The 22,877-nt window shown below is 37.9% G+C and overlaps 3 protein-coding genes across 3 annotated transcripts; 2 read left to right on the forward strand and 1 right to left on the reverse strand.

The window, feature by feature from the left end:
* Positions 1–547: 547 nt before the first annotated feature.
* On the reverse strand, positions 548–11,480 carry edrf1 (erythroid differentiation regulatory factor 1). The gene is made up of 25 exons (XM_060879688.1): positions 11,022–11,480; positions 10,245–10,453; positions 9,464–9,530; positions 9,214–9,339; positions 8,970–9,094; positions 8,715–8,871; positions 8,283–8,378; positions 8,002–8,123; positions 7,557–7,668; positions 7,319–7,466; positions 7,083–7,194; positions 6,860–6,971; positions 6,493–6,765; positions 6,182–6,253; positions 5,657–5,795; positions 5,377–5,568; positions 5,075–5,275; positions 4,334–4,555; positions 4,002–4,228; positions 3,312–3,470; positions 2,898–3,047; positions 2,464–2,617; positions 2,061–2,179; positions 1,711–1,883; positions 548–1,204 (listed from the first exon to the last, which is right to left on the reverse strand). Exons 1-25 carry the CDS (start codon positions 11,118–11,120, stop codon positions 1,069–1,071), a joined length of 3,702 nt encoding a protein of 1,233 aa, XP_060735671.1. The 5' UTR covers positions 11,121–11,480; the 3' UTR covers positions 548–1,068.
* Positions 11,481–11,641: 161 nt separating this feature from the next.
* Positions 11,642–13,786, forward strand: tex36 (testis expressed 36). The gene is made up of 4 exons (XM_060879689.1): positions 11,642–11,947; positions 12,423–12,560; positions 12,771–12,851; positions 13,191–13,786. The coding sequence occupies exons 1-4, from the start codon at positions 11,897–11,899 to the stop codon at positions 13,512–13,514; spliced, it is 594 nt and encodes a 197-aa protein (XP_060735672.1). The 5' UTR covers positions 11,642–11,896; the 3' UTR covers positions 13,515–13,786.
* A 148-nt stretch (positions 13,787–13,934) lies between these two features.
* vcpkmt (valosin containing protein lysine (K) methyltransferase) lies at positions 13,935–18,094 on the forward strand. The gene is made up of 5 exons (XM_060880023.1): positions 13,935–14,250; positions 15,063–15,176; positions 16,954–17,026; positions 17,119–17,238; positions 17,378–18,094. Exons 1-5 carry the CDS (start codon positions 13,970–13,972, stop codon positions 17,483–17,485), a joined length of 696 nt encoding a protein of 231 aa, XP_060736006.1. The 5' UTR covers positions 13,935–13,969; the 3' UTR covers positions 17,486–18,094.
* Positions 18,095–22,877: the final 4,783 nt, after the last annotated feature.

Raw genomic sequence — 22,877 nt, forward strand, 5'->3', positions numbered from 1 at the left:
ACCTTTTGTTCTATGTTTATGTTCTGTAAAGCTGCTTTGAGACAATGTCAATTGTAAAAAGCTCTATACAAATAAATTTGAATTTAAAATTTGAATAAATAGATAGATAGATAGATGGATGGATGGATGGATAGCTAGCTAGATAGACTGATAGATAGATGGATGGATGGATGGATGGATGGACTGATGGATGGATACTTGTTGAGCCAGTGAAGTTTGGATTGAACGCATTTGATTCAAATAACCAGCCAAACAAGCTGGTTTGATAATGAATTGTTTTTCCACCACTGTAAAAACATAAGAAAATCTAAATTTAGACCCATTAGCTGTACCCCAGCATCCACTGAGGGGCCCCATGACCCCACATTAAGAACCACTGGTTGACCAGAGTAACCAACTGTTTCTAAAGTGATAAAACTTTGTGCCCTATAATACTGAATAGTGCAGGTTTTTTTTTTTTTTTTTTACTCTGGTCACTTCTTTGTCTACAGCTGTGCCCTTCAATTTAATAATTCTGCAACCTGAGACAAAATGAAGACAATTGATGTTCAAACTACTTCCAAAATTTTAATAAAGAATTTTTATAGCACACACACACACACACACCTCGTATATAAAATACGGCAACAGCTTTAGCAGAGGTTGTCCTGTACATTGCCTTATTATTGCACATATTAATCACTGATTTTGTGACCCTCCTGAAAAAAAAAAAAGTTTCCTGCTTATTCATCTAAAAGCAAAATATATAATTATTTTTCTTTTCTTTTTTCATAATCAAATAGTATTTAACTATTTCACATTAGTCAGTCTTAGGAAATACTTCTGACAATTTCCTTTCTGAATAATAACAAAAAGTAAAGCAAAACCTGGAGTAATCTGCTGCGAGTGTGAGAACAAGACACCGCTAGTAAGAACTCTTATTTAAGTCCCATCCAGGAAACCTCTTCATCATATTTTTCACTACAGAGTGCAGGTCTGGGCAGATGATCAACTGCCTCCCTCAGACCGGTGATGTGACAGATAACATCACATTATAATTCACATGTAGAATTAGTGGTGACTCTTTGTTTATGCTTGTGAGGCCAGCTCATCAAGAAGTTCCATATAGAGGGCTATGCGCTGGGTCAGGGGGGCATTCTTTTCTGCTCGCAACAGCCTGGAGTAGACCTGCTTGTAGACCATCACCTGCTCCTCATCTTTACTGCTGCTTATACAAAAACACACAAGCCCATATGCATAATAACATCCATATCAAGACTGTATGCTATTGGTCTACACGTGGAAACATTTGTGGGTTGAATTGAAAATCTGGCTCCTGAAGTTAAACCAACAATATTTGTGATAATAATAAACGTGGTGGTATAAATTGCAGTATAGCACACAAAGTTTCAAAGAAAAACTTTCAAAGTTTTTATTTTTTTATTTTTAGAAAAGGTCCATCAATATCTAGGTAACCCTTATCCAGAGTGACTTATAATAGGGCTTTGAAGATTCTATCAATCATATCATTCTACACTAATATTTAATATGAATGACTTATTATTATAGAATTATTCTTAAAGAATGTCCAAAACTTCCAATTCCGGATGCAAATTATACAAAAAGTAATTTGTCAAAAACATATACTATATACTATATACAAATACTACTTTTCAAGAAATTTTCTCTTCTGAAACTACATGAGCCACAAAGGGTTTTTCTCCATCTTACCTGAGTTTGCGCTTACTGGTGGTATTGAGTTTTATCACTTGCAGCAGCAAGAAAGAGATACTGGGCTCAAAGATGCCAATCAGCTTCACCACTTCTTGTGTGTTTAACCCTGAAGAGGCAGTGCTATCTTCAGAGGTCTCATCAGGCTTGGCTGTGTCTTCTCGTACCACTCCCTGTAATCCCATATAAACACACACAAGTTATTACTTTTAACATTTTTCAAAACATTACTTTTTAATTTCAAAACATTTTAAACCTGACCGTCTTTTTTCGTTGGCTTGCAACACTGGCTCGGTGCTTAAATTTCTGTACTACAGACCAGAAGGTTATGAACTCAAAATGTACTATACCTCTTTCTGCTGTTGCTCCTGCAGCTCTTTGTATATTAGGCTGAAGGCATGGCGAGACTCACACATTATTTCCAAAGCTCCTGTTAAGGTTTTCAGTTTCACTGCGCTACTGCTCTGTCCTAAAACATACAAGGACACAGACACACGTGTTTATATATATTATTACAATAAAATATTAATAGAGGAAAACAGTTATTGGTAAAAACTAAAAACAAAAAATAATTATTCTATCTAATTGTAATGTTAATCTTAACCGTAACCCATAAGGTATAGAGTATGAAACTTGGATTTTCATTATGCAGGTAAAAATAAATTAATAGTCCAAAAAAAAATGGTTTCACCAACACCATGCACAAATGAAGTTGGACGAACAGCAAGTGTGAGAGCAGTGTGTGGGACTGACCTGCCATGGTGAACTCAGCGAAGGCCACTCGCTCCAGCAGAGTGCGCAGCAACTCACACGGGGCATCAGTCAGACTGAGGAACAGACGCACTGCTTTGGAGTAATGGAGCTCTGCTAGAGACCTGTGCTGCTTCCTTATACTCTCATCACCCACCTTAAATGAACATGTGTGTAAACTTTAGGTATCTATTACATACACAGGTATCAGTTATACTAAAATACTGCAATATTATTTAGATATCAGCATAGCTAGATGTATTAGCACAAGCACTTAAAAGCCTACAAACAAATTTGAGATTCCACTGAGTGCGAACAAACATCGTGAGCATGTAATGCAGGAGTCCACTGCTAGTTGTTCTAAATGCCTTGGGCCTAGTCTATAAGAAAATAAATGTGCCTGAGATGAATGCAAGAGCCTGAGTGAACGTGTGTACCTGGTTACGGTAGCAGCTGTGGTACATAGACGCCAATCTGTGGTGGATGGTTGCTGCTCTGTACTGGTATAGTGGCTGGCGAGCTGATTCTGTCTGGAGGTCACAATATCGCAGAGACTTCATCATAGCCTCCGTCACTTCTCTCTCAACCTGAAACAAATAGAACAGAACGTTTAAAATACTTTCACAGTACATGCATACAAAACAGTCATCCAAATCATTGTTCGTTTGTTTCCTGATCTTTTAATGCCATGCCAGCGTCAACGGCTATTTTCCTGGCATCATGTAGGTAGGTCAAGCTAGATATTTTTGTAGTTCTTATAGTATTTACAACAATATAATTGAACAATATTTCAGTCCTGCTTCATGAGCTATATAATTAGATGAACGTGTGCATGTATATGTGTACGTCACCTGCTCCTGAGCTTTGCGGGACAATGGAGCATAGTCCTGCAGTAGTGTAGCCAGGGTGAAGTATGTGGTGGAAAGCTCCCAGTTCACCGAGTCCCACACTGCTACATGGCTCTCTCTACTTCCCAGACACTTCATGGCCCTCTGATAGTAATCCACTGCCTGTATTCAAATTCAAATTTATTTGTATTGCGCTTTTAACAACTGACATTGTCTGAAAGCAGCTTTACAGAATATAAACATAAAACAAGAGGGTAATCTAAAGATTATTATAATACAAAAATTCAAGATTAATATTAGATATATTTAAATGTGTTTGTATTTATCCGCAATGCGCAAATCTGAGGTGACTGAGGCGACTGTGGCGAGGAAAAACTCCCTTGGATGGTAAAGGAAGAAACCTTGAGAGGAGCCAGAGTCAAAGGGGAACCTCATCCTCATTTGGGTGACTATATATAGTGTATATAGATACATAGTGAGAAACATACATCACACTTAACAAAAACCGTCACATTTAAAAAGGCACCTATAAAAGAGAGACTCATTCAGGTCAGCAGTCAGACTAAATGGGTAAAAAGCCAGTAAATTCGAACAGAGTAAAATCTAAATAAAGAAAGTATCAGTCTTAATTCTTTGAATGCTCACTCCATCCTTGAGTCTTATAGATTAGAACTATTCTGTGTGAGAGTGTACCTTGTTGTAGTAGAGAGCTTCCTCAGGTGAGAACTCTCCTCGGCTCTCCTCTGTAGTCATGGTGCAATGGGCCTGTGCACAGATCCGCATCAGTCTGCCAATGTTACACAGCAGCAGGGCTTTGTTTACAGAGTCTAAAATGGCCTCAAAATTCTGCATGCCCTTCTCAAAACAAGAGAAGCTCTTCTTCCACAGATCCTGCTCTGCTGCACACACTGACTTCCATACTGCGGTGCATACAAGCAAAGGGAGAGAAGAATACAATTAAAACAAGACAATGAACAGGTACTGAACCAGTAGACAGATATATTCTGATCTTTGAACTTACTCACCTCCTTCTTTCTCTGTCTGCAGTGCTGCGGCCTGGTTCATATAGAAGACGCCCATCTCGTTACGGATGTTACCGAGCCGCTTCAAAACCTGAGCCATCTTCTCTGGGTTCAGGTCTTTCAGAGCTTCAGAAGTTAAAATGTCATGAGCTGCTTCATAGCACTTACTGCTCACAAACAGCTGGTACTCTGGGTCAGTGGCCAGGTCAGTGGCCATGCTGAAAGCTGAGGGCAACACAGATCATAAGGCAAAATGACAAAAACATGCTGCTTTTTCTCCTAATAGTCAATCTCAAGCATACAAAAATAACTGTTCTTCCCATGGTGTCAGTGAATACAGTATAGCTCCAGCGAATCAAAACACTATTAGTCAGGATACAGTTTGCCACTAATTGTAGCTGAATCAAAATAGACAGCTCTTAGTAAAGTAACAGTATTGGTGAAAACCAAAACCGAACCCACATCTTTTTTTATTACCAGTGTAAAAACATCCTTATTAGAAACGGTCATCCATAACTTCAGCAGTTCCACTAGTCAGTCAAGACAAATACATTTTAGAAATCGGCACAACAAATGGTGCAAGAAGATACACAGATGTATTATTTTGCACATGTACTTTATTTAACGTAGTAACCAATTTTTAACTGTGTTGCCAAAAAGAAATTACTAGTCATGCAACCCTTTCTTGCACATGAAAACAGAATGTTTATATAATATTGATGAAATATGGTAGGTGAGTGAAACCTTGGCAGGAGCTCTCCCGGTGAAGGCAGTGAAGGATCTCCTGGTCATCTCTAGTCTGGTAGCTGTACTCCTCCAGATAGGCAGCTCTGTTTGAGGCATTCTGAGCCAACATCAACTGCACGTCTCCACACAGAGACAGACACTGGCTGTGGAAGAGCAGCACAGTTGGATGCAACCGACTGCTTATAGCACAATACGCGTCTACACACGGGGGAGAAAGAATTGAACATCATGTCAAAACACCTGATTAAATGACCTTATGCTGATATCAGTGTGTTCTTTTCTATTTTTTGTTCTCTCACCATGACACTGTAGGGACAGTTTGATGTAACGCAGTGCCCGGCCATATTTCTGCAGGTTGGTCGCAGCCTCAGACAGCACGTAGTAAGCTTTTGATGCCTTCAGAAAGAGCTGCAGCTTCATCTGGTGCTGCCAGGAACCAGGCAGCATGCCTGAGCGCATGGGCAACTTCAGTCCCTCACCACATGGAGCAGCTGAACAGGAAGAGTGTCAATAAAAGAAGCTCATAGACAGATCCGGTGAATGAAATGTACACCAAAAATAAAAGTGGGTGCTGCTGACCTCTGTCAAGCAGCAGAGCGATCTCTTTCTCCACTGCTCTGGCTCCAGACTCCTCATACTTTAGAGGGATAGGAGTGCTGGGGTCAGCTGCTGGCAGGTCACTCTCCTTCTTGATACTGCTATCCACTGCCTTCAGTCCCTATAGAACATACAGCAGAGTGTTTACTATACAGACAATCTATTACTTATACATATGACCAGCATGGGAATTTAATCTTGGTGTCAGACTATAACTTTATAGAAAAATGAAAACATTTTCAGCGTCTTGAGATGTTGAAATTATAAGGTATCTAAAAAAATGTTACCATACTAAGACATTAAGTATGTGCATTTTCAACCTCGGTTACCGGAAACGAGAATTGTTGTACTTCTATGCTAGAACATTTAATATACAACACATTGTGGAACCTCTTTGACAGCAGTACATTAAACCATTCTGAGGAATTCTGTGTAATTCATTTCTTTTGAACAATTTGTTATTACAACAATAAAGCAAAATGCATTTGCAGGACTGGGTATTCTCACCTTTAGCACATAGCTAAGTACAAGCCTACATTTCTCTTCTTTGTCTTGGGACACAGGAAATGAAAAGTTGGGCTGAAAAAAAAGAAAAAAGTTAAAGAGAATGATAAGGTGTGAATACAAATCTTCAAAGCGTCCTCCAACCTAATCTCCATCTACTGTATATGAAGCATGTCTAATTGTCAATCATTTTAACACTCATTTAAATTGTACAGATCTAAATAGAGAATCTTATATTATCTTTTCATTAAGTAGCAGAAGGAATATATATAAGTTTTTAATCATTTCCTGCTAGATAAAGGTCCTAGGCATACTCTTATCTTGTGGGTTGATGTGTACTTCTCTGGAACAGACAGCTCCTCTACAGATTTAATCACAGCCACAGCTTTGCAGTCCTCCGGACGCTCAGATGACATGCTGTATGAGCAGCCATCATCATCATCTTCGTCATCCACCTCTTCATCCTCGTCCTCACTATAGCTGTCCTCAGAGCCTCCGTTACGCAGAGACTCCTCGCTGCCCTCCTCCTCACTTGAGTCATCCAGCTGAAACAGCTCTGACAGCATGTAGTGAGCTGAGGCAATGATCTAAACATTTGGAAAGGAGACATGATGAACCACTGTCTAATCAAAATGAATCTGATCTGCAGCAAAGGTAAAGTGAGACACACGTCCTGGGTACCTGATAGTGTTTCTCCTCATCTAAGAGCTTAACACAGTTGAGCAACAGCGTTCTGATGGTTCCATAGTGTTTCCTGTTTTGGTTCTGTTTCAGCATCATATTGTTCGCCACCCTGCAATTTCAAAACAAATCAGCTCCGTTCATCAGAATACCATGCTCACTGTGATGATCCAGAAAACACAAAGTACACTACGAGATAGAATGCATGAGATAAAATACACACTTGTAAAGTAGAACTGCCACGGGCAAAGTGAAGGGGTTCTGACATTTCTCTTCAGGTGCCTCCTCACACAGAGTGGTCAGATCATACAGCTTTACAATGTCACTCCCACTGGCTAAACGGAAAGTGTTAGACATACTCAGATGCGTCCACTATGTGTGGAAAACAATCTTTATAACCACTTTTACAAATAATTACAAATAACATGCATCTATACTACTTAAGAGACAGAAACTCACCTTTGAAGAGCCAATACGTGTGTCCCTCTTTGGTACAATTGGATTTAAGAAAAGAAAGTATATTTTGAGCAATATTTTTCACCACCTTAGTGGAAAATGTGGAATTCTCCAGATCTGGGATGTCCTCTGTCTTTATCATCTCATATTTCTATGTATAAGAAATGGAACAGAAAGTTAGGTATGTGTACATGGTACTAATATGAACAAGAATAATGTACTAAACAAATTGAAATTTTACCTGCACTATGCCATTTACATGGAAACACATTACAAGCTCTGGTACGTTGCACATCAGATTGTCCAGCCAGTAATCAATACCGGTGAGAATGTTGATTGGTTTGTTATTATCCCTGTATCAAAGCAAAACATTATTTTTTTTATAGAATTCAAATAAAAAAATACATTAAATACTTTCATAATGCCAGTGATATTGATCACCACTGCTAACCTTAGACCTAAACAACCAACCCATTTACTTTAAATAGAACCCACTGAGAAGGTAAGTGGTTTGTTTTCCAATGGCATGGTGGTACTCAATGGCACTATATCACAACATTACAAGCCAGATAACTCTAAAACATACCTGGAGCTTATTACTATATAACAAACAGAAAATAAATAATTCAATCAAATATCTAATACTATAAACACTGTTACCGAATAGCTGGAACAGGGAATCTGACCTGAGCCGGAGACTCACTGCTGGGTAACGACCTCCTCCAAAAATTGGCATGTTTGATCCCACTAGCATGTGGATGTCCTCGAAAGTCCAGAGGATGTTCCGCACAAAGTCATTTTTTACACCCTACATCCAGAAGAGAGCACCACAGCTACATAACGCCAATAAGCCATACATTTTAATAAATATTAACAGCTCTCTCATACTATGTACTAATAACAAGTACTTGGACTTTAAATGAAGCCTCAAACAGACTTCCACTGGGTTGAGAAATGAACCTGTTACCTGGCTGTTTTCTCCTTCATTAAATAGCATTGGCAGGTTTTGTTCTTTAGGAACTGAGGTGACATGGCCAAGCACAAACGTGTTCTCCATTCGCTTCTAGAAAATAGAAGAGAATAGTAAACAATAAAACACAACCACTGAAGCAGTGTTTTTTTAAAGTATGGTCAGGTCTTGCAGAGTCTGAAAAACACGACTTTTTTATTTATTTACAGTGCTGGAACTCAACGTTTTCAAAAGTTTTTATAAATGGCCAGAATTTTACTGTACATGTTTATATAGCATTCATGAAATAATACTGTACTGAGGAGGTTTATGAAATAAATTTTTATGAAAAAAAAAAGTTTATGAATAAAGTTTTTGAATTTTCAAAAACTCTCTCTCGCTATCTCTCTCTCTCACTCACTCACACGCACACACAAAATAACTAGAGACCTCCTTAGGAATAGAGGACTGGTCTGAGTCTGAGGTTGAGCTGCTGAAGGTAGCGGGCCAGGATGAGCCATATTCTGCTCTTTCACATGCCTCCTCTGCTTCAGCACAGCGGTCTGATCCTGAGGGCACAGGCTCTGCAGCACCATCTCCATTTATACTGAAATACAAGACAGATGTTTGGTTAAGGATGATGATAGAAGATTAAAAAAAATACCACAACTTTGTTTCACTATTCCATGTAAAACTGGACCTCACCTGTAATAAAGGAACTTGGAGAGAATGGCCTTTTCATACCAGTGCTCTTTACTTTTCTTTTTCCTCTGCCATTTCTGGTCAATGAGCCTTTGATAAAATTCTTTCAACCATGTCCAGTCTCCAGACTACCAAAAAACCCCCAACAACAACAAAAACACCACACACTATGAGACTTGTTGAACTGAAACTTGTTAGCAGTCACAGTCTCTCCCATTATTTTCTGCCTCTATGCAGTAATACTCACCTGTGACGATCTCATGAACAACTCTTGAATGTCGAGTTCATCTAGCAGAAGTGTCCTGCCCACACGATGCACCGCCATGCTGACGTGTGACTTACTGTATGGGATCTTCAGCAGCTTTTTTATGTTCTGCCAAAGTCAGGAACACACATTCAGAAAAAGTTCTCTCCTATGCATGCAGGACTATAAGATGAACACAGATGAGCTCTTCATATTCACTATGTAAAGATGATAAAAAACAAACAGAACTCACCTCAGAGTCAGACACCACATCAACATCATTGCCGATGGAGTCAATAAATTCATAAGCCATACCAAAGCTTAGACAAAAGCAAACACAGAGCACATAATGCAAAGTTTTAGTTCACATTAAAGCAAATTGTTTAGACATAACAATGTGTGAGATTTAAAGTGCTAAACACAAGATCAAACCATCCACAGTTCCAACCAAAGAGATATTTAAAGTCAACCTGAAGTCAACTTTTCTTAATGATCTTTTCTCAGTAATTTTATATGATAATGATCTGAGTAGTGTTGTATATGAGACAGGTTATTTATGACATTTATGGCTTTAGATTTATCCAGTATATAAAATGAAATGATCAATTATAAGCTGCCATGGTAAAGGGATACTATTTGGAGTGTTCACACTCTCTGGAGTGTCACTAAAGGACCGCTGAGACTTTTTAGTGTTATTAAATGCGTCACATAAAAGTATGTTTTTTTCTAAAAGAGGCATGTGTACTAAGAAAGCCAACTAACTAAACTAACTACTGTAGTAATGAATGAAAAGGTTCATAATAATATATTCTGTCAGGTTGAGTGTCATGTACTGTATGGAAATTCCATGCATTTCCACCTGTGACAATTGTGACTACTAGAAGTAAACCATCTCTTAAACAATTATCCTCCACAGATTATTTAATAGCTCAAACACCAAATGTTCTTGACTTCCCAGTGACTTCTATGCCATGGTTGAAAATGTGTTAGTATGAACCTGTGAGAGTGGAAAAAGATTATTAAAGTAGTCATACCTAGAGAAGGGCTTGCTTTTGCTGCTGGACCCGAACACGGTGGTGCCAGCAGAGCCGAGCTGGGCACTTTGGCGTAGCCAGTTTGCTGGGGGAAGCTTGAGATCTGTCTGCTCCTGAAGGAGTGCATAGGTGGCTGGTGGTGGTACTGCGGAGTATTTCACCACAGCTCGACTCTTTACCTCATTGTTACAAAGACATAAAACTGCCCCCTGAGAAACAGAAAAATAGCAAATCAGACAGACAGAAACAAATCAATCAGCAGCTATGAATAAATCTGACATATAAGCTAATAATAAGGTCGTGCTTTATATACACTTAAGCTCTAATTTACAAATCATGTCTCTTGATTTCTAGCATTTTTTAAAACAATTTTCAATTCATTTAGTGAGCAGTTTCAGGACATTAAACACTTAATTGCCATATTTCTGCTCAAATAAAAAAAAAAATTACAACAAAAAATGACTGCAATGCTAAAAAAAACAAACTCCGTTACCTAATGTATACTAGTTACTCCGTTACCTAAGGTTTCGATGCAGACTAACAAGTATTTTTAAACAAATATTTAATCCCTTAGTGAAACTTCTACAAACACAAATTCATCAGCTGTGTGTTTATCATCAGTAAAGAATAATAAATCATTCTTAAATCAATCACATACAACATGTTTAACGCCTTAACGACTCTTTACAAGTGAGACTTCTAAGACACACAGACAGCCTCCAGTCTGACAGCTTCTACAGGTTCTGTTGCTGATCATGTTTCTGTAGTGTTGGTTACCTGCTTTATGTCTTCACTGGTCGAGCTGTCTGCTTCCACAGCTTCATGTTTGTGGTGTGGACACACAGGGGAGTCTTTTCCCTGCTCTGTACAGCTCATGGTCAACAGGACACAACTATTCACTCATAACTCTCTCTCTCTCAGCCATCCAGAAAGTTCCAGGTCAAGCAGCTGAAGCACTGTGAAGTTAAACTGAGGTAACATTCACTAACTGGGATGTTTACTGATCTGAATCTAACTCAGTCAGTCTGACTACCAGCTGTGTGTTTACTCACTTCTGCTAGCTGTCCATTACAGCTAGGAACATCATGACGTTACCTTTGTTTACAGAATCGTCATCAGCATTAAACCACGTCGAAGACGAATATTTCAGACACGTGAAAACACCCCGCTGTGTTTAATCTACCGTCGAAAGCTACAACGTGATCTCACGGCTCGCTAGAAACACATTTACCATCAGCAACGCTGAACTCGCTTAACCCGGAAGCACATATGACGTCGTGAAAAAAATAATTGTTCTAGAAGAATAGCGCTAATTCTAAATAATTTAAAATCTTCTTGTATTTTTATTTATTTATTTATTTATTTATTAATTATTTTTAAGTAACATGAATGTACATTTAACACGTTAGATTTCACGTATAAAATACCGACTTAGTATTTAAAATAACTTCTTGTTGATCGCAATACAAATAATAGGTATTTTACAGTAACATAGCTTGTGTTCTGTTGTCATGGATACCGTTGTTCTACAGAGAGCAGATACAGTTTTTATGACTGGAATTTTAGGGACTTTTTGGTTTCTTAATATTTAAAGCATAATTGAAGTCAATTGTACTTTTCTTTTCTCTTTTTTTTATTTATTATTGGATAATATGACCAAAGGAGGAAAGAGATATGCAAATATGGATCAGGATGGCAAATGGGTGAGATTACTTTTGATATTTTAGATGTTTTTTTATTTGGTTCAATTCAGAGTCACATAATAAGGGTGTTCCAGTTTGTCTTGAATAGTTATAATAATTACAATAATAATAATTATTATAATTACCATAATAAGCATAATAATAATGATGATAATAATGCTGCTGATTATAATAATAATAATAATAATAATAATTTTTATGTATATACATTATTTTTCACATGTATTTTCATATATTATATAGTTTTTATATAGTTTATACTTTTTTGTTCATCTACCTCCTTTTGGTTTTATTTTTTATCCCTAAATGCATTCCTTCTATGCTTGAATACCAGACAGATGCAAAAAGCATTTAACTGCATGTCGTACTCTGTATGTATGTGTATGTGACAAATACAATTTTATTTTGATTTGAATAATAATAATAATAATTATTATTATTATTATTATTTATATTATTTCTACTTTTTTTGTAGTTTGCCCATGTTGGTTGGCAGCAGTGTGATGTAACACGAGAAGCCTGTACCACCACAGGAGCCATGCTATCAGAGGCCACACCACAACACATGCAAGGACAAGAAAAATACCCCAAAACTTTTAACAACCAAGAAAAGGTTAAAAACTTTGTGGCACTACCAGATTAGTAGGCCATTCACATACAGCAGCAGTTTCATAATAAATGTTGTGTGACAGTACAGTTTAGTACTTAACAGTGTTAGTAAAGTTGAGAACTGAGTGAGCAGCTGATTATTGTACAATTGATCATAATAAAAAAAAACTTGCTACAATAAATAAATAAATAAATACATACATTTTTCTTCCAGAAAACAAGGGGCAGGAGCTATCCATTTTCAGAGCATGACAACCGAGCCGCATTGCAAGACAATATAGCTACATATGGCCCTGTAAGTCTGTTCACAGGCTAATTACAAATATAGAGAACAGAGTAACCAAAATAAATAAATAAATAAAATATCTCAGTAATCTTCCATTTCTATAAGTATTTTCTTACAATTTATTTACTTACTTAAAGATGATTGAATAACAATATCTGATTATGGCCAATATACACAAGGAAGACTTTTTCTATTTTTTTCTATTACTATTCTATTCCACAATTTACAATGTTTACATTTTACAATCAATGGCAAAAAGTTTCCTTTTGGTTATCAAAGTTAAGATTAGGGTCTGTGTTTAGGTGAAATTAATAATTTGTGTGTGTGTGTGTGTGTGTGTGTGTGTAGGCTTTTGGTCGTAAGAAGTGTCTGGATGACCGCCGGCAGCATGACTCTCACTTCTGCCTTTGTCATGATACCGGTGTGAGTGATGCATGGCTGGAGAGCAAAAATCTTTCATCTTATCAGGCTGACTTCCTGGCCAGGCAGCACAAAGAGATCACAGAAAGCACACAGCACAGACGCCGTTTTCCCAGGAATCATCTGGAGAAGTCACATCAGGCTGCTATGGCCCAGGCTGAGGAGAGCTACATGTGGTTTGGGAGGGATGATATAAATCAGAGAGTACCTCTTAATGTACTGGCAGCTGCTAACCTCTCCTCAGCCTTGTAACTGACATAAACCAGGCACAGAAGAGCTCATTAAAGCTTCCATGTGTATTAGTTCTTAGAGTTTTTTTTCTTTCTGTTAGTCAATATTACATTTATAATATTGCTTTATGGTAGCATATACCTCTCTAAACATATTATACCATGCATATTTGCCTATAATTCCTTTGTTCCTGTTGAACTGCAATAGCAATGTCATACCACAAGAGGGAAATCAAGTAACACAAATACACCTCCGTCACAAATACCAAATTAGATGACTTACTACAGTTACATAACGACTCAATTAGTTTCTATCTTGATTCTACATATTTTACAATGATCTTTTTACAGTTGATAAAATATCAAACTGTAGTTTAAACAGACCAAACGGAACCTATATCAATCTGGCAACCAGGGGGTCGCCGGGAATCTCCGTCACCGCGCTTTCCTATTGGTTGGTGTAAATCCGGAAACAATATGGCGGTCTCGCATAGACAACAAATATCAGCCGCTCATTTTGTTAGAGAGATTGAGAAAAATGACGGCTCTGTTCTAAAGGTTTATCAGTGCAGCACAGGCGATGTAGGCTGCGTGGTTTGGGATGCGGCTATTGTCCTGTCAAAATACCTCGAAACGGAACAGTTTTGTAATTTCCGGTCTGGTGTCAGCACGTGTTCCTCTAGCACATGGTCCTCTAAGCACATGATCGAGCTTGGCGCGGGGACAGGAGTGGTGGGGATCATGGCCGCCTCCCTGGGGTGAGTAACACGGAAAGCGCTCCTGTGTTGGAGGTAAAGTGTTATTGTACTAAAGACTATAAGGAGGAGTTGCAGCATCAAGCTACTGTGGTGACACTCACACTGCGCATGCTCAGTAGCGTTTTCTGCAGTCTGCAGAACAGCAGCGACCAACGCTTTGATTCCTCTTCTGCTGTAGGACCACTACAGGACTGTTTGTAACAAAAAATTGCACTGACTTGAAACTTCTTTATTTTCTCATTGCATAAGGATAACGATCAGCTGCTCTGTATGTGATTGACATACGTGTGTCATGCTGTGGCAGATATTTAAACACCCATTAAAATAAATTTTTGTGTTGCATCTGCAACATACAGTACACATACTGTGCAAAAGTCTTCTTGATTTTTTTAGTGCAAGTTTTCTTACAGATATTTTAGAAAATTTGTTGATTTTTATTTGAATACTGCATTATTTGGTCAGTACAAAAAATATTTTAGATATCCAAACATTCTCTTTTTATTAAATTGTTTGTATGGCAGAAAAGAAACAACATATTATGTAAGAGTCAAAACACTGCTACTTTTCAGTCAAAACATTGCTACTTACCTCACCGACTGATATAAAAAGCTTTTATCTGCGGACTTTAAAGTGACAAAACTGACCCTGCTCTTCATGTGAACGTCTACTAAATGTAATACTCATAGGTAGGTGAACATCAGGTGGCTAAAGTAGAGATCTGATTCTACAGAGCCATATTTAAGAGTATTGACTCGGTAAGTTGCCAATTTGCCCCCTACAGACTTAACACCTGCCCTGTTTTACCCAAACAGAGCCAATGTCACAGTGACAGATCTGGAGGATCTCCAACCTCTCCTTCAACTAAACATACAGGAAAACCAAGAGCTACTCAGAGCAGGCTCGATCACAGCCAAGGTACTAAAATGGTTTGTACTGTCCTTCTGAATCTTGTTTTAACTAGGTTAACAATGAATGTCATTCATAATGTCTGCATTATCAGGCACACTTGACAAATACCTGCAGTCACTGTGACCCTCTTCTAAGATATATCTATGTACAGTAAATGTTCGCAGCACAGCTGCAATAGTGATTACATTATATTCCCTTTTATTGGTTGATGCAGTGACAGATGTCCGGCCAATTGCACACCATGCCTTGTTTCACTAAACGTATAGATATAACGTATACCTAAGTCAGTCAGCCATTACATTAAAACTACTGACATTTGAAGTGAATATTATTGATTATCAGCAAGTAAGCAGCTAGTTAAAAAATGTCAGACTTTGACAAGGGCCAAATTGTGATGGTTAGACAACTGGATTAGTGCATCTCTAAACAGGTCTTGTAGGGTGCTCCCAGTATTCAGTGGTTAGTATCAACAAAAAGTGGTCCCAGGAAGGACACGAGTGAACCGTCAATGGTGCTACATAAACCAAAGACAGAGCTAAGGACTTAAGTAAGTTATCTGTGCAACCTGATGCAAACAGTGCAAGACAAAAGACAGTGCAAACAAACAATACAAGACATTACACAAAAGACAATACACAAAAGCAGTGCCAACCAGTGTACATACTTTATTTTCTATATTGTATGTGCAGAAATACTGGCACGAACACTTAATATAATAGCAGCAGGTATTACATGAGGTATTATAATGTATTGTGCAAAACAGAAATCGACTGAAATGCGAAAGAGAGCATGTGCAAAGAGCAAAAACAGTGTGCAAAAACATGTAAACAGTTTGATATGGGTGGTGCTGTGTACATGGATATACATAGGGACAGGGACACCAAAGTCTCAATGAGGCACATGGATAGTGAAGGCTAGCCCATCTGGTCCACACTTACAGAAGAGTTACTGTGGCAAGATGCTGCAAAAATTGTTCAGGAATGGTGTGAATTCTCCAAATCCCCAGCTCTCAGTCTGATAGAGCATCTGAGGGATGCGCTAGACCAGGGGTCGACTACCTTAAACACTCAGAGCCATTTGGACCCACTTCCCACAGAAAAAAAAGCCACAAAACCCTTTTGACATCTAAAATGAAGATAACACTGCATATATCATTTTTTACCTTTATGGAAAGTAATGTAAAAAACTGTAGTGTGTTCATTTATGAAATCAATGACCTGCTACTGAGTTAACAAAATTTTATTTCTGCAGGCAAACAAAAATATTTTGAACAGTTTGAACTAACCTTAACAAAAAAGACGCTGGGTTGAAGGTTACTTTCAAATAAAATGTTCAATGTCTAATTGAGTCCTCTTCGTATTCATGACATCAAAATTTTAACTTGCCGGCTGCAGCAAACCAAAAATGAGTCTGCTTCTGTGTGTCGGATTTCGCAAGTCGGCAGTTATGACGCATATTTTGAGCGACAAAAATATTTAACACGGTTTACTTTAATGTTACAAGAGCATCATAATCTTAGAATTTCACTTTTTAAAAAACTAACAATTTACATTAAATATTTATTTTACAAATCTACAGGGATGTCCAGATGTCATGTCCAGGCAGGTCACTGCTGTTTTAGCGGAATAATGGACATACACAATATTAGACAGGTTTTAATGTTATGACTGGTCAGTTTATATTGTAGGTATAAATTATTTCTACCTAATCAAGTAGCCCATTTGTTTATACGTTAATAAATAAAATGGTCTATGCCATAACTTGATAAATAATACACCTAATCTTTTTTGAAAGGGGTGAAAATGTGACAGACTTTTTGCCACATCCAGATTACATTCTAATGGCTGACTGCATCTATTATGAACAGGTAAAGCTTTATCTTCTACCAGCAACTCTACATTAAGTGTATTTGTGTATGGAATAGATCCGTTATAACTGATGATCTCCAAATATTTGCAGTCTGTGGTGCCGCTGGTGGAAACGCTGAAGCTGCTGTCTGGACCTGACACCTGCATCATCTGCTGTTATGAGCAACGCACAATGGGAGTTAATCCTGAGGTGGAGAAGAGATTTTTTGAGGTGAGTACACACAATCAATAGACTACATGTCTACTCTTGACCAACACAGACTTGAGAATGTGAATTTGGAGAAAGCCAAATTGCATTTGAGACATTTTGTGACCTCATTGGCATTTTCTTTGCTTCATGTGTTTTCTAGTTGCTGCTGCAAGACTTTGAGGCTGAGGAGGTGCCAGCTGAAAGACAAGACCCTGAGTTTAATAGTCCCGACATTCACATTCTCCATCTACGGCGCAGAAATGGCTGAACGGCATTCAGCCTGTGTATCCATTGGGTGCAATATGTGTATCCAGACCTGCCAAGCTTTATTTTGTTCAACATCACTGCTGTGTGTTATCACTCAAAAATACTTTGAGCAAAAATTTAGGCATACGACAAGTAATAATAGTTACATTTGTAGGTGTGATATTGAGGGCAAGTTTAAGTGTAAATCCTAGCTTTATAATTGTATGCCTGCATTTCTAGTGCAGCTGTTTTAACATTTTCATCTGGTTAAGAATAAACAGTAAATGTCTTATCTTCTAAAATACTCTTTAAGGCACACAAGCTTGCTTGATCATAATGGTTTGCAAATAAAACACATTTTCAGGCACTGTGGATTTATGCCATTCTTTGAGTCTCTGTCTTCAGACCTTGTCTCCTGACTCTGTTTAGACAGATGGTAAATTTTTTTTCCCTCATCACTGTATCCAATCCAGTCTTTTTCCTTGAAGTCATTAAAATATTTTCCATTCCTCTTTGCTCTTGTTTCTTCTAACCGCTGTAAAAAGTAGCTGTTCTTTTCAGCCCGAATACTGCTGTAAACCTTCATAATATATTAACCGTACTGTTTAATAAACACTAAACGTTTTTCACATTCTTTTTGTACTTGATTCTTCATACACATTCAGTGCAGATGCTTGCAATATGTTATAAGTAGAATGTGGATAGATTTTACAATATGTATTAGTTATAAAGTATGTACAGTCCTGTAAAGGAGTTAACTTTCTCCTAAAATGTTTTTTTTTTGTTTTTTGTTTTTTTCAAGCTTTGTGTAATTCTCATTTCAAACAGCAGGTGCTCTGGTTAAGCAGAACCAACATGTTGAGAGATGACTTTCGTGTAACATTTAGAATGGATGAGTGGAGAGCAGAAAAATGGGTCTGTTTATTGAAATATTACATATGTTGAAAGTTTCATGTAGCAGTAAAAACTCTAAAATGATAAATCATTTTAACAAGGAGTGTCCATAAAAAATGGTAAAGGATTCCACACCACTATCATTTTCTCTAGTCTAGACAGTGCACTGTAGCTTGTTGGTGGCCAGCAGCCCCAGCCTGTGTTGGGGCAATTCTGCAATGAATGCTGTGGAGATTAGTGCAGAGATTAATGGCACTTTCACAGGCCTATAGCATGAAGCAAGGTCCATGCACCTCTAGGCAAACACAGGTCTCTGACTGGCTTTCACAGAGCCGCTGTTTACACAGTAGCATGACTATCAGTAACACATGCACCAGCCTGCCTGTTTCTCACACTGAAAGGCTGCTGCTTATGGCAATGAACTTTTGCTTCCTGGTTTGGGCTATTAACATCTATTTCCTGGAAATCTTTTTGAAACATTTCTTTTCACGATGATGTAGCTTTATGCAAATAAACATTTATTTAACATTTATCTGCTAGCTTTTATATCACATCAGATGAACCATGAATAACACAACTGGCATATTTCAGCAAGCCGTTTTGGAAACATTTTCATTTTGTCATATTTTTTAAGATAATATTGACATTGTTCTTTTTGGTTAGATTTAAAACATATTTAGCTTTTGTTGTCATCAATATCCAATCACTATTTTTCCTGTAATTTATTAATTATGTACAAGAATAAAACAAAACAAACAACAATGGACATTGGTGGGCATCAACACAATCAGACCCATACGTTCCTGTGAAACATCCTATTCAAAAGTTGCCCCCCGCTTTACTGCTGTAATGGCCTCTTGAATTCTGGGAAGACAGTCAGCTTTTCAGTTCATCCCAGTCCAGTTCAGTGGGGTAGAGGTCAGGGACCTGTGCAGGCTACACGAGTTCCTCCACTTCAATTTTTCCACACAGATATATTTATATAGAGAGTATAAATACATTTTAAAAGTGTCCTGGATTTTTTATATGATTTCATCTAATATGATTTTTCTAAGTAATTATATTAATTAATTTTTCTAGTAATTAATTACAATTGTACTAATATAATTTTAGCTATGATTTAGCTTTGTTTCAATGACCCTTTAGAAAGTCAAGTCAATGTTCTATGGATGAGTCGATTCAGTTTTTCCATTTACGTAATATTATTATTAGTCAGCTCTGAATGTCATTTGAGCATGTCCACTTTCTGGAAAGGTCCCTGAGCTTCATTCATTTTCAGTGACTGCTGGTGGATCAACATCATGGGGGAGTGTGGGTACCATTTTAGTATAGCCAGTCCACCTACATAGAGAAGATGCATACAGACACAGGAAGAACATGTGTAGCTGCTCAGACAGTAACCTGAGCTCAGGATCAAACCAGTGTCTCTGGAGCTGTGGAGAAACAGTACCTTCTAGACCTCTATTCTCTGAATTTAAAATGCCAGTCAGCAGTCCTGTTAGCAGACATCAGGTACTCTGTGCACCAGAGAGCACAGTGATGTTACACAGGCTGCTGTGGTTAAACCCTTACAACCCAAACAAAGCCATGTGTTGAACAATCTCACTGTAGACGTCCAGTCAGACTAAGTGGACTTCACTTTCTCTAATAAAATACATTACCACTAATCTGATTATGTGATAAGATTTTCCACACAAAGACACAAAACAATTGATGAAAAGATTAACTTTCCATTTAGACCACATCCATACAAACTAATAACGGAGGAGTTAAAAACCCCAAACGTTTCCTTTATACATCATTTATTTTAAAGATCATTATAAAGCCAAATTAAGTTTTTTTTGCCATTAGGTCATGCTTTGTTTAAAAGCCATGCTGGCACATACCATGCAGACGTGTGAACTGAGTGAGAAAAAAAAACATCATAATGAGTTCCATAAACCACATCTCTTTGTAAAGCCTTCCCGATGGTGCACTGCATCCAAGAATACTGGCCTACTATTCCCTCACTCGGAAAATGTAAAGCACAACAAATCCACAACTGAAGGATTTTTCTACTGCTGGGAATGTATTCGCCTCACCAAAAAGAGGATAAAAATATAATAAAGGGAGTGAAAAAAACATAATGCATTTTCCAACCCTGCAGAGAAATGGATCAGTGGTTCACCATAAGACTCTACCTTAAATATTAGCATAAGATATTTTTGCCTAGTGATATTCCATAGCTTAACAAAAGCTGGTTAATGTGATCACAATTATATTACTTCACATCAGCTCTTATTTCCAGCTCAGACACAAGCTAGGGTATTATATTTAGTATAATAATACAGTGTTATTAATTATTTCTGTTGGGGTGGGGACAGATTAGTGAAATCAAATTTGACATTCCCTTTAAGAGACTCTGGCGAGGAAGAAAGGTGTGTATTTGAAACGGATTCTCAGTATAAACAAGTGAATGTGTTTAATCTTGTTTTTCCCCCTTATATTCCTTATAACCGACAGGTGGCATGCATGATGTAAACACACCCATTGTTGCAGAACATTACAGTAACATTACCATGAGAAGGTGTGTGTGTTTAAAGTGTATAATGAATAAACACACGGTCATTTGGACAGACTTCCTAAGGTCTTTCTAATCTCCTAAGTCCTTGCTGTTGTTACAACCCTAACCTCTAATCCTTTATTTATAAAAATAAAATAAAACAATGATCTGATTGTAAATCAGATGTGACGCATATAACCCCCATTACAACTCACTTCCTTGACAATGGTTACTAAGGGAAACCCACACTTCCTCTCTTTGAGGCTTAGATGTAAAAGATCAGAAGTTGCTCAAAAAACATAGCCAAAAAGTTAGATGTTACGCAATGCTACTAGTAGCGACACGAAGAGTAAACCGTGTGTCTTTGATTTTGACACATTTAGGGCATTGATCTCTAGGTGACAGAAGTTTGAACTGTAGGTCATTTGAAGTGAGGAGTGTTGAACATTTTGAATGACAGCGTTCAGGGCCACATACAGTAAAAAAAAAAAAAAAGGTTTCCACCTCATTTACCCACAAACCTGTTAGGGAAATTATAGCCAAATAGGACACTTTATGACATTAATGATAGACTTGTGGAAGTAGAGGTGTGGTTCTAAGAAGTACTTGAAGGGATATATTGCAAACACAGAGAAATAAAGAAAGTTAATTTTTTATTAAAAATGTCAATTTGCTTAATATAAAATGCTTTGAAGTGATCTCATGGAAATGAGTCAACCCACTATGATTATCAGATAAAATTCACAGAACTTGTGACATACTGTTTAACATCACAGGCCATCTGTGTCTCCGATTGGTGGACAGTGACATCATATGGAGTGTTTCTCTCAAGCCTTGCAACAGACTGGCAACTGCTGGGTGTTAAATATGCCTTCGCACATAAACAGATGTAGTGAGAAGATTGGTTCACTAGTGAATCATAGCGTAGTCACAAAGCTGACAGCAAACACATTGACACGGCAATGTTGTTACGGTCCAACGCTAAATTCCATTTTAATTCAGTCATCTCTCAGGCACACTCATAGACCTTATCCATATCACACAAATCAGTTTGCCACACAGTGTCAGTGTCAGTGAGAACGTGTAAACACAGTATTGCGCTCAGTGGGCCGGTCAAGTCAATGGAGAAAGACGAGTGGAGACAAGGATCTGCCAAGTATCTTAGACAAAGTTGTAAGCAAAGCCTGTGCTGACTCAGCAGGGAATACACACAGAAGACTTTCCATACGGAGAATAGTGGCTCAACAATGAGATCTTAGTGTTCGTGATCAGCTACGGGTCAGTGAAGGAAAAACCTCCTTCACTTGGATGATCTGTGATCAGACATCCCTCTCTCACATACGGCATATTCATTATAAGTCAAGCAACAGAGCAGGTCCGTGATCAGCCATCTCATACTTCGTATCTGAGCACAGAGGATTCATTGTTTAGCTCCAATAGAATGCTCCGGAAAAATCCAATCTCATCACACTCCCGATTTAAAATGCAGCCTCCAAAATAGAAACGAGAACTGGGTGATTAAAAATAGTCTTGGATTCCAAAACAGATGTGTCAGACATTTTAGTAGAAAACTTGAACTCAGCTGACCTTATTTGTGTGTATGTGTCTGTTTGAGTAGGAGCAATATCAGACAGCAGTTATAAATTATATTAGTAAAGCAACTCTGCCAAAATGGATTTGGTGGCTTAGACAGGAATGCTGATATTTAAAATACAGACGGTGAAGCAAATCAGTCTGCAGACGATTGGAGCTGCTTCCTCACCAGCCACTATCGATGTAGCATTTGTGTCTTGTGATTTGCTGTTATTACATTGCAATTCTGGGGTAGTACAGAACTATTTACACCCACAGAGATAAGAGTAACTTTTAATGTTACCGGTACGCGGAGCCGTTCTTTGAGAGAAGCTGGCTAGACTGTCAACGTGATATGTAGAATGTGAGTTTGATCCTTTTTTTGTAAAAGTGTCTGGTGTTTTAT

This window comes from Tachysurus vachellii, chromosome 10, assembly GCF_030014155.1.
Source record: "Tachysurus vachellii isolate PV-2020 chromosome 10, HZAU_Pvac_v1, whole genome shotgun sequence".
Classification (NCBI taxonomy): domain Eukaryota; kingdom Metazoa; phylum Chordata; class Actinopteri; order Siluriformes; family Bagridae; genus Tachysurus; species Tachysurus vachellii.